The 14,751-nt window shown below is 45.4% G+C and overlaps 1 protein-coding gene across 1 annotated transcript in view; it reads right to left on the bottom strand.

Annotated features, from left to right (window-relative positions):
• The window catches only part of LOC142750505 (uncharacterized), a 41,384-nt gene extending 26,871 nt beyond the window's left edge, over positions 1–14,513 (bottom strand). Inside the window, exons 1-2 of the mRNA XM_075859507.1 lie at positions 13,665–14,513; positions 12,232–13,244 (exon numbers count right to left, since the gene is read on the bottom strand). Of these exons, the coding sequence (XP_075715622.1) occupies positions 12,232–13,244; positions 13,665–14,513 (1,862 nt within the window). The remainder of the gene's footprint in view (positions 1–12,231; positions 13,245–13,664) is intronic.
• Between the last annotated feature and the right edge of the window lie 238 nt (positions 14,514–14,751).

Genomic DNA, 14,751 nt, shown 5'->3' with positions numbered 1-14,751 from the left:
CCCGTTTTAACGGATCCCCATAGACTTGAGTCTATCGAGGGATCCGTGAAAATGGAACAAAATAGGACATGTTCTATTTTTCAATGGACCCTTCACACAGTCCATTGAAACAACATCCGTGTGAACAGCCCCATTGAAATACATGCGTCCGTGTGACGGCCGTTGTTTTAACCGTGTCACATGGACGTATATTACGGTCGTCTGAATTCGGCCTAAGTCTTTTCTTTAGGGTGGTTTCGCACATAGCGTTTATTTTCTTCTTTTTTTTTTGGGGTGTTGTTCCTGATATTTTTCCTGCGTTTTGTTTTTATTTATTTGCCAAAGAGGATGTGGCTGAAATATAAAGTGCAATAGAAACAATTGTTTGTGGGATTTTTCTTGTCTTTTGGGTCAGTGGCGTTTCTTTTCAAAATATAGCATGCTCGTTTCTTCTGCCGTTTTTTTTTCATGGGCTTCTCTATACTGCTCAAAAAATGCCCCCCAAAAAAAGCACGTAATGCCTCCTTCACACACAATATTTTTGTCGCAAAAAACGCCAGGAAGAAGCCACAAAAAAACGCAGCCTTTTTCCCTAACAGCGCTGGTAGTGAAAGTACTCTTTTAAATGCAATGAATAGAAAATACATGTCTAGAGAGTTGTGGCAAATGTATTATTCTGCGTGCGCCATTTTCACATCTCAAAGAATGTTGCATTTTACAACATTATTGATAAATCTCTTTGTGTGAAAAGATATTCAAATGTTCCTATAAATCAGGGATGGCAACCCATCGATCGCAGAGGGGGGTTCCAAGTAGATCCCGGGTCAAAGGCCACTTTATCCGCAACCTGAGGTCACAGAAACTTGAAAACTGCGGCAGAACTTGGGAGCCATCCACTCCATTCTCCCGCCATTCACCATTTGTAGACCAGAGGTCTCCAGCGTAGACAGACAAAATTATATAAACACGCCTGCCTGCGTCGTACTGCAGACCCCTCAGACTACAGACCAGAGGAAGCCTGTAGTCTGCACCGCTGTGTGCGATGTGGGGACAGGGTTAGGTGAGAATTTTTACCTTTTCTTTTGGTGTTAAGTACTCTGCTTGTGGGCACTATTGGTGCGGCCAAGGCATTAGTGTCGTACACGCGCCGGGAGGTTTTGAATAAGCACACAATCGTGCTAACCGGCTGAATTAACAGTGAAATCTAACACAATACCGAATTGAATCGATAATCCCTGATGATGTGTCACTTATGTATGTGGCACTGAAACGCGTTGGATTGTCTGTCAGTCAGTGAGGTGTGTCAGTAGAATATATCGTGAGGGGTGAGGTGGTGCTTGGTGTTTGCAACTATACTATCACATCAGCACACCTCTCCTTATTACTGACCACTTTATCTGAGCCTGTTTATATTGTTATTTGGGGCTAAGATGGCTCATTTTAATGAAACAACTCAATAAATTTAATTTTAATCGTTCTATCTCCAGGCAGTAAAATTGTGGGCACTATTAGTTTCGAGCGCAATTTGAGGAACACCTGTGGGCACTATTATTGTTGGAGTACAATTTATTGTTGCTTATTGATGGGGGCATTATGGGAGCACTGCTTCACACTGGTGTACTATGCTTGGGGGACACTGTTGGCACTACTAGTGTTGGGGGCACTTTGTGGACACTTAAAGGGGTATTCCGGTCACAAGATGTTATCACCTATCCACTGAATAGGTGATAATAACTGTTAGATCGGTGGGAGTTCGATCACTGGGACTTCCTCCTCTCTCTTGAACAGGGGTCCTTGTCTTCTATTCCCCACAGAATGTGCCCTGCCGCTCCATTAAAAGTCTATGGTGTTGCCGGAGAATGCTGAGCGTTTCGCTCACTGGCAGAAAAAGCTGAGCTCCATTCAACGCCTCCTGGCAGCGGGCTTGCAGCTAGGGGAAACGCCCAACACGAAACCCCCGTTCTGTCAATCGGTGAGAGTTCCAGTGGTTGGACCCGCACCAATCTGTTATTATCACCTATCCCGTGGATAGGTTATAACTTCTTGTGTGGGGGCACGCTTCTAGGCACTATATGGGCACTGATCGGTACAATTATTTTGTGGGCACTATTACTGCTGACTACAATTATTTTTGGTTGGCACCATTAGTGTCGGGGTACTATCTGCTTGGCACCATTATTGCTGGAGGTACTAATAATATCCATCCAGGGACCGTATCTTTTAAGACCATAGCAACGCCCCTGATAACTTACATATCATTCCCCCCATAGTTCTGTCACAACTCGGCACCAAGTAGCTCTCATGACTTTCCAAAATTACAACAGTAGATCTACACCTCGCTAAGATTGCCTACCCCAGCTATAAATTAACAGCAAACATCTGGCCGCAGTAAAATACACCCCCCCCCCACCCCACCAAAAAAAAAAACACACAAAAAAGGTGGTAACAAGGCTTAAACTCAGTACTCTACTGGAGATCGGCCGGAATCTTTCCCCTCTCGAGAGACATGTTTACAGATTGAAGGTGCGGTTAGTAATATCTTATATATAGGGTGACCGCACATTGACAATCCATTCCGGAATGCCAAAGGGGTCTGAGCCCTATATAGAGTCCTTTAATTCTGGAAATCAGTGTATCAAAAGATTATTTTTAATTAATCACCCCTTTAACCCTTTCGCTGCCAATGGTTTGGGAACAATTTTCACACTTGACAAAAAAAAAACCTGCATTACAAAATAAAAATAACATTTTTATACTTCTATACACGGATTTTCTGAAAGTACACACCCTTTTCTCTTTCTTAAGCCACCCCTTGACTGGCAAACTTTATACCAGTATTTTGTGCAAGAAAAATAAATGTTGCACACCGTTAATTAGTCGGGAACATTTTGCTACTCCTCTTAGCCAGGCCAACCTTTTTCTAGACACACTTCACAACCGTTAGGGCTTATTCAGACAAACAAGTGCAAACTCGGACATGAAAAACTGTAGTTTTTCTCTTCCGAGTTGCACCCGTGCGGGACCCGTTTTCACGGATCCCTCATAGACTTGAGTCTATCAAGGGATCCGTGAAAACTGAAGAAAATAGGACGTTTTATCTTTCAACGGACCCTTCACACGGTCCGTTAAAATAACGGCCGTGTGAACAGTTCCATACATGTGGCCGTGTACAACGTTCGTATGAATAAGCCCTTACAGCGTACCTCCACTATCAGCGAAAAACTATTATAGTGCAGAAGTGTGCACTATAATAGATTTTCTGAATACCAGGTATAACCGATTTTGTTTTTAGCAGCAGCTTGTACTTTGTAAAGTTCATGCTGTCGGCTGCTCATAATTGTGCAGTTCGGCTAGATTCACACGAGCGTGGAGTACCTCGGTCGTATAGACGTGACGTTTTTCACATCCGATGTGCCCCAGTGCAGGTTCCGTTTTCACAGATCCCCATAGACTTGAGTCTATGGAGGGATCCGTGAAAACGGAACAAAATAGGACACGTTCTATTGTTGAACGGCCATGACACGGGCGTATTAAACGCTCGTGTGAATCAGGCCTTAGAGACAGCGCTATAGAGTTCTATAACGGCCGTTCTGCATACAGGATTCAGGACGCTCTGTCTCTAACTGAAGAATTATGAGCAGCCGACAGCACGTAGTTTACACAGTCCAAGCTGCTGCTAAAAGCAAAATCGGTAATACTAGGAATTTAGAAAAACTATTATAGTGCACACTCCTGCACTATAAGGGTATGTGTACACGATAACTGCATTTACGTCTGAAATTACAGAGCTGGTTTCAGGAGAAAACCGCTCCTGAATTTCAGACGTAATTGCTCGTACTCGCGTTTTGTGGGGCGTCCATTATGAACGTAATTTGGAGCTGTTCTTCATTGGAATCAATGAAAAATGGCTCCAATTACGTCCCAAGAAGTGTCCTGCACTTCTTTGACGAGGCTGTTATTTTACGCGCCGTCTTTTCACAGCGACGCGTAAAATGACAGGTCGTTGGCACAGTACATCGGCAAACCCATTGAAATGAATGGGCAGATGTTTGACGACGTATTGGAGCCGTGTTTTCAGGCGTAATTCGAGGCGTAAAACGCCTCCATTATGCCTAAAAATAGGTCGTGAGAACCCAGCCTAATAGTTTTTCACTGAAAGTGGAGGTATGCTTCAAGCAGGGGCGTAACTAGGAAAAACTGGGCCCCATAGCAAACTCTTGACCGGGGCCCCCCCCCCCGGGTGCCACAAGCAGCCCCCCTTATAAATAGTGCCCCCTGTAGAATGTGCCATACAGCCCTCGTGTAGACAGTGCTATATAGCCCTGCCTATATACAGTCACACCCCATTTGTAGATAGCGCCCCCCACCTCCCCCTTGTAGATAGTGCCATACAGCCCCCCTGTATATATCGCCATAAAGCCCCCACTGTATACAGCTCCCACTGTATGTAGTGCCACACAGCCCCCTCCCTTGGATATAGTGCCACACAGCCCCCCTTAGTAGATAGTGCAGCACAGCCCCCCTAGTAGATAGTGCCACACACTGACCCCTGTAGATTGCGCTGCACTCAGCCCCCTGTAGATAGAGCCACAGCCCTACCCTTGTAAATAGTGCCATACAGTTCCCCCATGTGTATAGTGCCACACAGCTCACACTTGTGCATAGTGCCACACAGCCCCCCTTGTGTATAGTGCCACACAGCCCCCCCCCTTGTGTATAGTGCCACAAGGCAATGGCTCATACGAGAAAGTTGTATCAGCCAGGGAGCTGTCAATCAAACATGGAAAGGTGGGTTTGGAGGCAGAACTATGTGACTCTTCAGGATAGCGGCACCGCCCCATGACCCTTTAATAAGTAATTAGCATATAGTGTGCACCGTTTTAAAAGTGGATTTTAAAGATTTTGCTGCATCTGAAAAAAATATACAAGGGAATGTTTGGAAATATTATCAGGTCATATATTACCGCATGGTGGCGGTTCCAAGGGTTAAAACTACCAGACAGATTCCCATGAAATATACAATGAATTGAGAACAATTCCATCTACCCTGCAATATTGTTATTTTAAATATATCCTATATAATTACGGATCCGGAAACCAAGCTCCGACACATATACAGTACCACAACCAAGCTCAGTCCATAAATACAGCACTAGAACCAAGCTCTGACATATATACAGCACCAGAACTAAGCTCAGTACATATATACAGCACTAGAACCAAGCTCAGTACATAAATGCAGCACTAGAACCAAGCCCATACATATAAACAGGACCAGAACAAAGCTCATACATATATACAGCACCAGAACAAACCTCAGCACATAAATACAGCACCAGAACCAACCTCAGTAAATAAATACAGCACTAGAACCAAGCTCAGTACATATATACAATACCAGAACAAAGCTCAGTACATATATGCATCCCCAGAACCAAGCTCAGTACATATATACAGCACCACAACCAAGCTCAGTACATAAATACATCCCCAGAACCAAGCTCATTACATATATACAGCACCAAAACCAATCTCATACGTATATACAGCACCAGAACAAAGCTCAGTACTTAAATACAGCATCAGAACCAATATCAGTACATATATACAACACCAGAACAAAGCTCAGTACATATATACAACACCAGAACAAATTCAGCTCAATTTAGTGCAACCCCTGCCATATAGGTTTGTACGGCGTAAAACTACAGCTCCCAGCATGGCCCGAACAATAGTAAGAATATGCTGGGAGATTACAGTACGGGACAGTTGTCCTGCAGAGAGGCAGGGACTCCTAGCATCGTACATAACTACGATGCTAGGAGCCCAGCTCCCTGCACTGAGTTCGGTCCGGGACTTCCGGCCGAAATACGTCCGTCCATTACAGACGTTAATGTGCTCGTGTGAGCCCAGCCTTAGATTCTAGTTCTTTTCTTCTCCCTCTGGTCCAGACATCTATGATGGATTTCTCCCGGCCATGACCCATTTCTGCAGTTTTCCGCTCAGATGTCTTCAGCTTCACACTATTAATAAATGTCTGCACCAATAAACTAAGTTAAAATTCGCAACACCTCTAAATATAATAAAGTGCCATACACTGCACCTCTAACTATAATAGCGCCATACACTGTGTCCCTGATTATAATAGTACCATATACTGTGTCTCACAGACACACACCGTGCCCCCTGTAGATAGTGCCCCCATAGCCCCCTGTAGATAGCGACCCCCCATAGAGCCTCTGTAGATAGTACCCTACATAGAAGACCCTGTAGATAGAGTCCCACATACAGCCCTCTGTAGATAGTGCCCACATATGGACTCCAGAGCTGCAAGGCAATAGTGCTAACCACTGAAACACAGTGCTGCCCTAAATATAGCTTCCCCTATAGATAGTGCTCCACGTATAGCCCACCTCTGTAGATAGTGTCTCACATATAGCTCCCCCTGTATATAGTGTCCCACATATAGCCCACCCCTGTAGACAGTGCCATACATATAGCCCCCATGTAGCTAGTGCCCCACAGGTAACCCACCCCTGTATATAGTGTCCCACACATAGCCCACCCCTATAGAAAGTGCCCTAAAAATAGCTCCCCTATAGATGGTGCTCTACATATAGCCCACCCCTGTATATCGTGTCTCACATATATACCCCCTGTATATAGTGCCCCACATATAGACCCCCCCTGTAGATAGTGTCCCACATCCCCACATATAGACGCCCCTGTATATAGTGGCACACATCCCCACATATAGACCCCCCTGTATATAGTGGCCCACATATAGACCCCCCCTGTATATAGTGGCCCACATCCCCACATATAGACAACCACCCCTGTAGATAATGCCACTCAGTTTTATTAGAAAAAAAACAAAAAACTTTACATACTCACATGATCCTGTTCCTTGCCGTCCGATGACAATGCAGAAGTACTCTGTTCTGAGCAGGTCTGCCGGAGCTGAACGACGCGTCGGCCAAAGGTGCTGATTGGCAGGACAGAATGACTTGCCCCGTCAATCAGCGCCTTTCAAGCAGAGAAGCGGCGCGATGACGTCATCGTGCCGCTAGCGTCATTGAAAAGCGCTGATTGGCGGGGCAAGTTATTTTTGCCCCGCAAATCAGCGTCATTGTAAGTCGCTGAATGGTCGGAACATGCCCGGCCATTCAGCGCTAATGCATGTATTTGTACCTGCGTGCTATAGACGCAGGTACAATTACTGCATGACGGGGTGGCTGTTGCTAGCGACGCCTACGGGCATGAGGGGGCCTGTGTCGCCCGGCCCTTACATGTTAGAGGCTCGGCGGTGTGGGCCCCGTGGTAGCGGCGCTACCACTGTAGCAGCCATAACGGCTGCTAGTGGTGCCACCAGGCATATGGGTGGGGTGTGTCGGCTGGCGGCACAGGCCCCCTCAAGCCGCAGGCCCTGTAGCAGCCGCTATGGCTGCTACCGCGGTAGTTACGCCACTGGCTTCAAGGTTCAAGAAGTGTCTCATAGAATTCTGGCGGATTTTGCTTAGTACATCTGTTAGGAAACGCCTATTACTTTTATACTACTGTTCTGGTTTGTGGACGGTTCTGGTTTTTGCTTGAGCCTATCTCTTTTCTCTATCTTTCTGCCGATCAGATTTGGTTTAGTATTCATACCTGTCCTTCTCACTCAGTCTTTTCTTGTGATTTTCCTTACCTTCTGGTGTCTTGATCAAGCTTCTGACTAAACCCCATACCTCTGAGTTTTGGACTTCTTGGAATACTGACCTCGGCTTGTCTCTTGTTAGCCCTTTGTTTGCTGATTTGGATTATCTGTTCCTGGCTGGATTTGACCTCTGCCTTACCTGGTATACACTTGCTTATTGATTTAGTCTCTGTTTAACCCCTGGCTGTCTGGTTTCCTGTTAAGGTTTGCCTGCATTGTACCTCTTATCCAACATTGAACTCTGCTAAAAACAACCTGGGTTCTATGCAGCAAAAACCATCCCGCCTTGCGGTGGGCTCTGGTGAATATCATAGAGTAGCCTTAGGCTCTGTTGATCAAAGATGTGGCGGATTTGAGGTTGTGGATTTATATGCACGCTCTCTCCCAGCAGTCTCCACCAGCCTTTGGGGAATTGCTCTCTTAGCAATTCCATAACAATCTCCCCCAATGTGAAAATGACACTCAGTACCTTACACACATGGGTGCTTTCACGCAATTTGGCATCAAAGGGCAACATTTTCTAAAAAAAACTTGCGGTCAATGAAGTTCTTCCACACCATACTCATCACACCATGTCTTTATGACCTTACTTTGTGTACAGGGGCTCAGAATGCTGGAACAGGAAAGGGCCTTCCCAAAACTGTTACCACAAAGTTGGAAGCATACAATTTGTGCAAAGTGTCTTTGTATGCTGTAGTATTAACATTGCCCTTCACTGGAAATAAGGGGCCAAACACTAAAAGACAGCTGAGACCATTATCCTCTTCCACCAAATGTTACAGTAGGCACTTTGAATTCTGGTATTTAGCATTCTCCAGGCATTCACCAACCCAGATTCATCCATCGGACTGCCAGATAGTGGGATGTGACTCATCACTCCAGAGACCATATTTCCAGTGCCTCAAAGAGGCGGCGTGCTTAACCCCTTGGCGACATCCGACGTACTATTACTGAGATGTCGCCAAGGGGAAGTATGGAGGCTCACAGGCTCACAGGCTGAGTGGGTGACGGCTGTGTTATGCAGCCGACACCTCACTCCAACTAGTGGAATCGAAGATCACTTTGATTCCGTACGTTTAACACCTTAAATGCCGCGGTCAATCGTGAAACACAGTCAAACACGCCATCACGCCGCCCCCCCACGACACCCTGGTGCCTTCTTTGTATGCCTTTGAAGCCATGCCTCTGACAGGGCTTCAAAAGAGACTGTCAGGGTATGTTCACGCGACCTATTTTCAGACATTTTTCGGGCTGTAAATGCCCTGAAAAATGGCTGAAAATACAGGGGCTGAATGCCTCCAAACACTTGCCCATTGATTTCAATGGGAAATATGGCGTTTAGTTCCCACTGAGCGTTTTTTTACGTGGCTATTTGTAAAAACGGCACATAAAAAACATCCGTAAAAAAGAAGTGCAAGCCACTTCTTTACCAGTTTTTCATTATCTCAATAGACAAACAGCTCTAAAATGGCCGTAAAAAAAACGCATCAAAAAATGCTTAAGGGTATGTTCACACGATGAGAGGCATTTACGTGTGAAAAGACAGACTGTTAACAGCTGCCTCGTTTCACATGTAAATGCTCCTCCTCGCATTTTGCGAGCCATCTGAGACGCTCGTAAATCTTGAGCTGTGCTTCATTGAGTTCAATGAAGAACAGCTCAAATTACGTGGCAAAGAAGTGCCCTGCACTTCTTTGCCGAGGCAGTCCATTTACGCGTCGTCGTTTGACAGCTGTCAAACGACGACGCGTAAATTACAGGTCGTCTGCACAATACGTCGGCAAACCCATTCAAATGAATGGGCAGATGTTTGCCGACGTATTGTAGCCCTATTTTCAGGCGTAAAACGAGGCATAATACGCCTCGTTTACGCCTGAAAATAGGTTGTGTGAACCCAGCCTAATGCTTAAAAAACGGCTTAAAATCAGAGGCTGTTTTCCCCTGAAAACAGCTCCATATTTTACAGCCGTTTTTAGTTTGCCGTGTGAACGTACCCTCAGAATCACGACATACTGCAATACATTAGTATTGCAGTATATCATGCAATGGTTTAAGTCTCCTAGGGGGACTAATAAAAAAGTGACAAAAAGCGAAATAAAGTGGGGTTTTTTATGTTCCAGAAAAAAAAGTATTAAAAGTTAAAAAAAAACCTTTTCCCATTTCTTTTGCCTAAATCAATGTTAAAAAAAAATAAAAGTCAACATAACTGGTATCGCCACGTCCGTAAAAGTCTGCACTATCACATTATAACAATGTTTAACCTGCACGGTGAACATCGTAAAAAAAACAATCATACAAATTGCTGTTTTTTGGTCACCTTAGCGCTCAAATTTTTTTTAATAAGTGTTTTTTTTTTCTAAAAGTGGTAAAACATAAAACAAAAGATATAAATTTGGTATCACCATAATCGTATAAACCTGTAGAATAAGGTGCACATGTAGTTTTTACTGCCTGATGGACACCGTAAAAACAAAACACCCCAAAAATGCCGTAATCGCGTCTTTTGTCCTGTTTCACCCCACAAATAATTTTTTTTCAGCTTCCCAGTACATTATGCAGTACAATAAATGGTGCCATGAAAAACTACAAATTGTCCCGCAAAAAACAAACCCTCATACAGCTATGTGGATGAAAAAAGAAAGAGGTTATGACTTTTGGAATGCGAGGAGGAAAAAACGGAAATTAAAAAACTCAAATTGGCCGTGTCTTCAAAGGGTCAAAGGGGTTGTCCACTACTGGACAACTGATGACCTATCCACTGGATAGGTCATCAGTACATGATCTGTGGGTGTCTGACGCACTGTTAAGCCGCTCCGGCTGCCACCAAGAACCGGACGTACATGCCTAAAGCAGTTGGCTCCAACCACTGAATAGCGGCCGAGTTGCAGTGCTGCAGCTCTGCTCCTATTCAAGTGAATAGGAGCAGAGCTGCAGTTCGGCAGCATGGCCGCTATGCTATGTACGGAGCAAACTGCTTCTGGTTCCGAACATCGCATAGTGGGCCATAACATTCGGTGCCCAGAGGCAGCCGGAGCGGCTTAACGGTGCGGGGTCCGGGTGTCGGACCCGCACCGATGATATACTGATGACCTACTGTATGACTGGATAGGTCATCAGTTGTTCAGTAGTAGACAACCCCTTTAACACCACTCCAGCAAATGCTTGGCATTGTTCATGGTGACTTATGGCAAAGGTGGCATCCTATTATGTTTAAAGTCACTGAGCTCTAGAGTACGACCCGTACTACTACCACCAATTTTTGATCATTGATATTGCATGGCTGTGTCCTTGATTTTATGCACCTGTTTGCCATGAGTATGGCTGAAACACCCGAAATCGATAATTAGGAGGGGTGTCTGTCCACATACTTTTGGCCATATAGTGTGTGTGCCTGGCTGCTGTGTGGCTAATTATTTAGGGTGCTGTATGTTAATATTTATTTAATTACTGTATTTATTTCTGTTCTGTATTGCCCAGCCTAGAGGAAACAGTGCCCACATCTCTTTTTTTAATCAGTTCAAGTTTATTAAACAAATAACCACATCATTTTTTTTTTTAAAACATCATTTTTATTAACATTTTTTCACTTTTTTACAGACATTTCACAGAAAAATTGAGTTACAATTTGAATCTCGCATACTTGCGAATATAACTAACACAACATAAAATAACATAACATAACATATACTCATGGCATATCTTTTTGCATCTGTCCAGCGACTAAAAACGCTAACAACCTGACTTCCCCTATCCCCGAACACGACCCAGACCGTCAGATAATATCTCCGTCCCATCCATTCCCCTTCTATTATCTAGGTTCCATTTGTAAGCCTCCTAATGTGCCTGCCAGAAATTGCGTGTGATACCATGCTGTGTGTCTAAAGGGCGTAACAATTTCCTCCACCTCAGTCGCTGTGCATTGCGTTTCTATAAATATTTGCCATTTAGCAAATAACTTCTTGGTTCCCGTTTCTTTCCTTCTTTCTACCTCCACCCGTTCGAGAGCTAGTAATTGTTTCAAGCTAGTCACGATCATGTCGAGACCCGGTGTATCCGCTTCCAGCCATTTACACAGAAGGCACCTCAAGGCCACCAGCAAAATTGTGTGCACCAAGGGGAGCGGAGATCTCGCTCCTCGAGCCCCCTCTTCCTCTGGCGGTCGCGCCTGATGGAACAGCAGCGCTTGAGGCGTCATCGGAAGTTTCACCTTCCAATGATCCACAATATATCTGCGTACCATCTCCCAGTATCGTTCAGTCTGAACACAGCTCCATACTCCGTGCCACAAATTTGTCAGGGGTGTGTTGCATTTGGGACAGCTCGTAATGCGATCGGGGAAGGACTGCGAGGGTAAAATATTAAAGCCATATATGGCCGAATGTATTAGTTTAAAATAGGTTTCCCCCCAGCTCTCGTTCACTATCACCTTCCGTACCGTCTCCCAACCCTCCAATATGGTCTCTCCTATTGCCGGAACTTGCGTCCATCGTTCCCATATTTTGAACATAGCCCGTGGGCGCGGGCGGACAAAATAATCCCCGAGTGCACTATACAACCTCGAGATAGTCGCCCGAAGAACCGTTGCGCCTATGACCTCATCCAGAGTATGAGTGGTAGCTTCCTTATTCAAATCTCTGAGCCTAGAGGTACAGAACGACCGCACCTGGAAAACTTGTATAAAATCAGAATTAACATTAACATTGCCCTCTAATGGATTGAGTTTAGCTCTGATTTCCGACCCTGTTAACCATCTCCTTTCCTCTTTATGCATAAGATCCTCTGCGTTACTAATACCTGCTTCCCCCCAAGAGGCAAATCTACTCCTACTGTCTACTCCCGGCAGGAACTCCGGGTGTCCCCACAGCGGCATGTGTTTGGAGAGCAGGTGAGGCAAGTCAAAACATTTACGAACCGCTTTCCAGGCCAGGACTGTGTCTCTCAGGACAATGGAGGTTTTGAGACGGCACGGAAGGGAGGCCACTCTACAATGCAATAATGCTTTTAAGTTCCAGGGTGAGGCGTACTCCCCTTCCAGCTCTAAGTTGGAATAATGGCTCGTTTCATGAAGCCAATCCACTGCATGACGAAAAAGACATACCACATTGTATCCCCTAATGTTGGGAAACTTCAGTCCCCCCTCCTGCTTGCCCATCATGAGTTTAGTAAGTGCAATACGAGGCCTCTTTCCTGCCCATACAAATTTTGTGAATGCGGAGTTCAGTTTGGAGACATCCCCATGTTTCAGCAAGAGCGGGAGCGTTTGAAAGGGATATAACAGTCTGGGGAAACTAACCATCTTGATTAGGTGGCACCTCCCCAGCAGGGATAGAGGTAACTGGCGCCATCTGGCGAGTTCCGCCTGTATTTTTTTGAACAGCGGTGGATAATTCAGACCATATAGAGTTTCAGGCCCCTTCCCTATCTTAATGCCTAGATAAGTTATGCATTGTTTCACCAGGGATATTCCGCATCCCAAGGACTGCCAAAATGCCCCGGGTAACGGTTTGCCCAACTCCAGCAGTTCACTTTTAGCCATATTGATTTTGTATCCCGAGCATTGCCCAAAGTCCTGCAAAAAATGAAAGACCGGCATTAAGTGTTCTTGGGGATTTGACATAAACAGTATAACATCGTCAGCAAACAAGGCTAACTTGACTGCCCGAGACCACACCTGGATACCTTTAAATACTGCGGACTCTTCCAGAAACCTAGCCATAGGGTCCAGTGCTAGATTAAATAAAAGTGGCGACAGTGGGCATCCTTGCCGGGTTCCTTTATGCAATTGGAAGGGAGCCGATAAAAACCCTGAGGAGTAGACGCGCGCTTGGGGATTATTATAGACCCCTTTCAAAAAGATCCGAAAGGCTCCCTGGATCGTTATCTTATCCAGCACCATCCCCAGCCATTCCCATTGTATGTTATCAAAAGCTTTCTCTGCGTCTAGCGCCAAGAGTGCCGGTCGGGCCCCTGGCTGAGGATCGTGCCTTACTGTTTCTAGGACCGTCAACACCTTACGCAGATTAGTCACTGCCGCCCTACCCTTTACAAACCCCACTTGAGATTTCCCCACCAATGCTGGCAAATATATGGCTAAGCGGTTAGCTAAGATTTTTATAAGTAGCTTCTGGTCTTGATCCATCAATGAGATCGGGCGATATGACCCCGGGTCAAGAGGATCTTTCCCCTTCTTGGGCAGCACCTTTATATGCGCTATTTTGGCCTCCGCTGGGAAAGTACCGGTCTCTAGTAAAATATTATAATACTCCACTAAAGTGGGGCTGACTTCCTCTCTTAGTGACTTATAAAATTCTCCCGTGAACCCATCCGGCCCCGGGGCCTTTCCGTTATGTAAGGTCCTGATTGTGCTCGTGAGTTCCTCCACCGTGATTTCTGCGCTCAGCAAATCGTTCTGCTCCTGCGTGAGCCCAGGTAACTTTACCTTCTCCAAGAATTCCCTACCTTTTTGGGGGTCAATGTGCGTGTCCGAATACAGAGCTTGATAATACGTACGCAGAATAGTGTTAATTTTTTTCGGATCCGCTGTAGGGATTCCGTCGGCGTCTCTAAGGGATAAAATGTGTGACGGTGAATACCTCCCCCTCGCCAGGCGTGCTAGTAATTTGCCCGCTTTGTTGCCAAAGCGCATAAGGTCAGCATCAAATTGTGACCGATAGATGCTTTCTCTTTTATCTAACCATTGATCAAATTGTCGCTTGGCTGCACTCCATGCCTCCCCCAGAGACGCCGACGGATGTTGTAAAAATGCCGTATATGCACACCTTAATCGCTCGCTTGCCGTCTTGTACCCCTCATTGGTCTTACGTTTCAGATTGGCCATAAATTGTATAATTTTCCCGCGAATTACTGCTTTTGCTGTACGCCAATACAACGACGGGTCCGTACGGTGTGACGCATTATCCCCTTCAAATTCCGTCCACCATCCCCTTAGTTTTTGTAAAAATTCTTCGTCCGTCGCCAGAAATGAGGGAAACTTCCATATAAAATCCATTCCCTTAGCTACTGTGTCAGCCAGAGTAATGGTAATCGGGGAGTGGTCAGAGATGACAAGATCTTCT

The sequence above is a fragment of the Rhinoderma darwinii genome, chromosome 3 (assembly GCF_050947455.1).
Source record: "Rhinoderma darwinii isolate aRhiDar2 chromosome 3, aRhiDar2.hap1, whole genome shotgun sequence".
NCBI classification, from domain to species: domain Eukaryota; kingdom Metazoa; phylum Chordata; class Amphibia; order Anura; family Rhinodermatidae; genus Rhinoderma; species Rhinoderma darwinii.
This window is presented reverse-complemented; position numbering and strand designations above follow the sequence as displayed.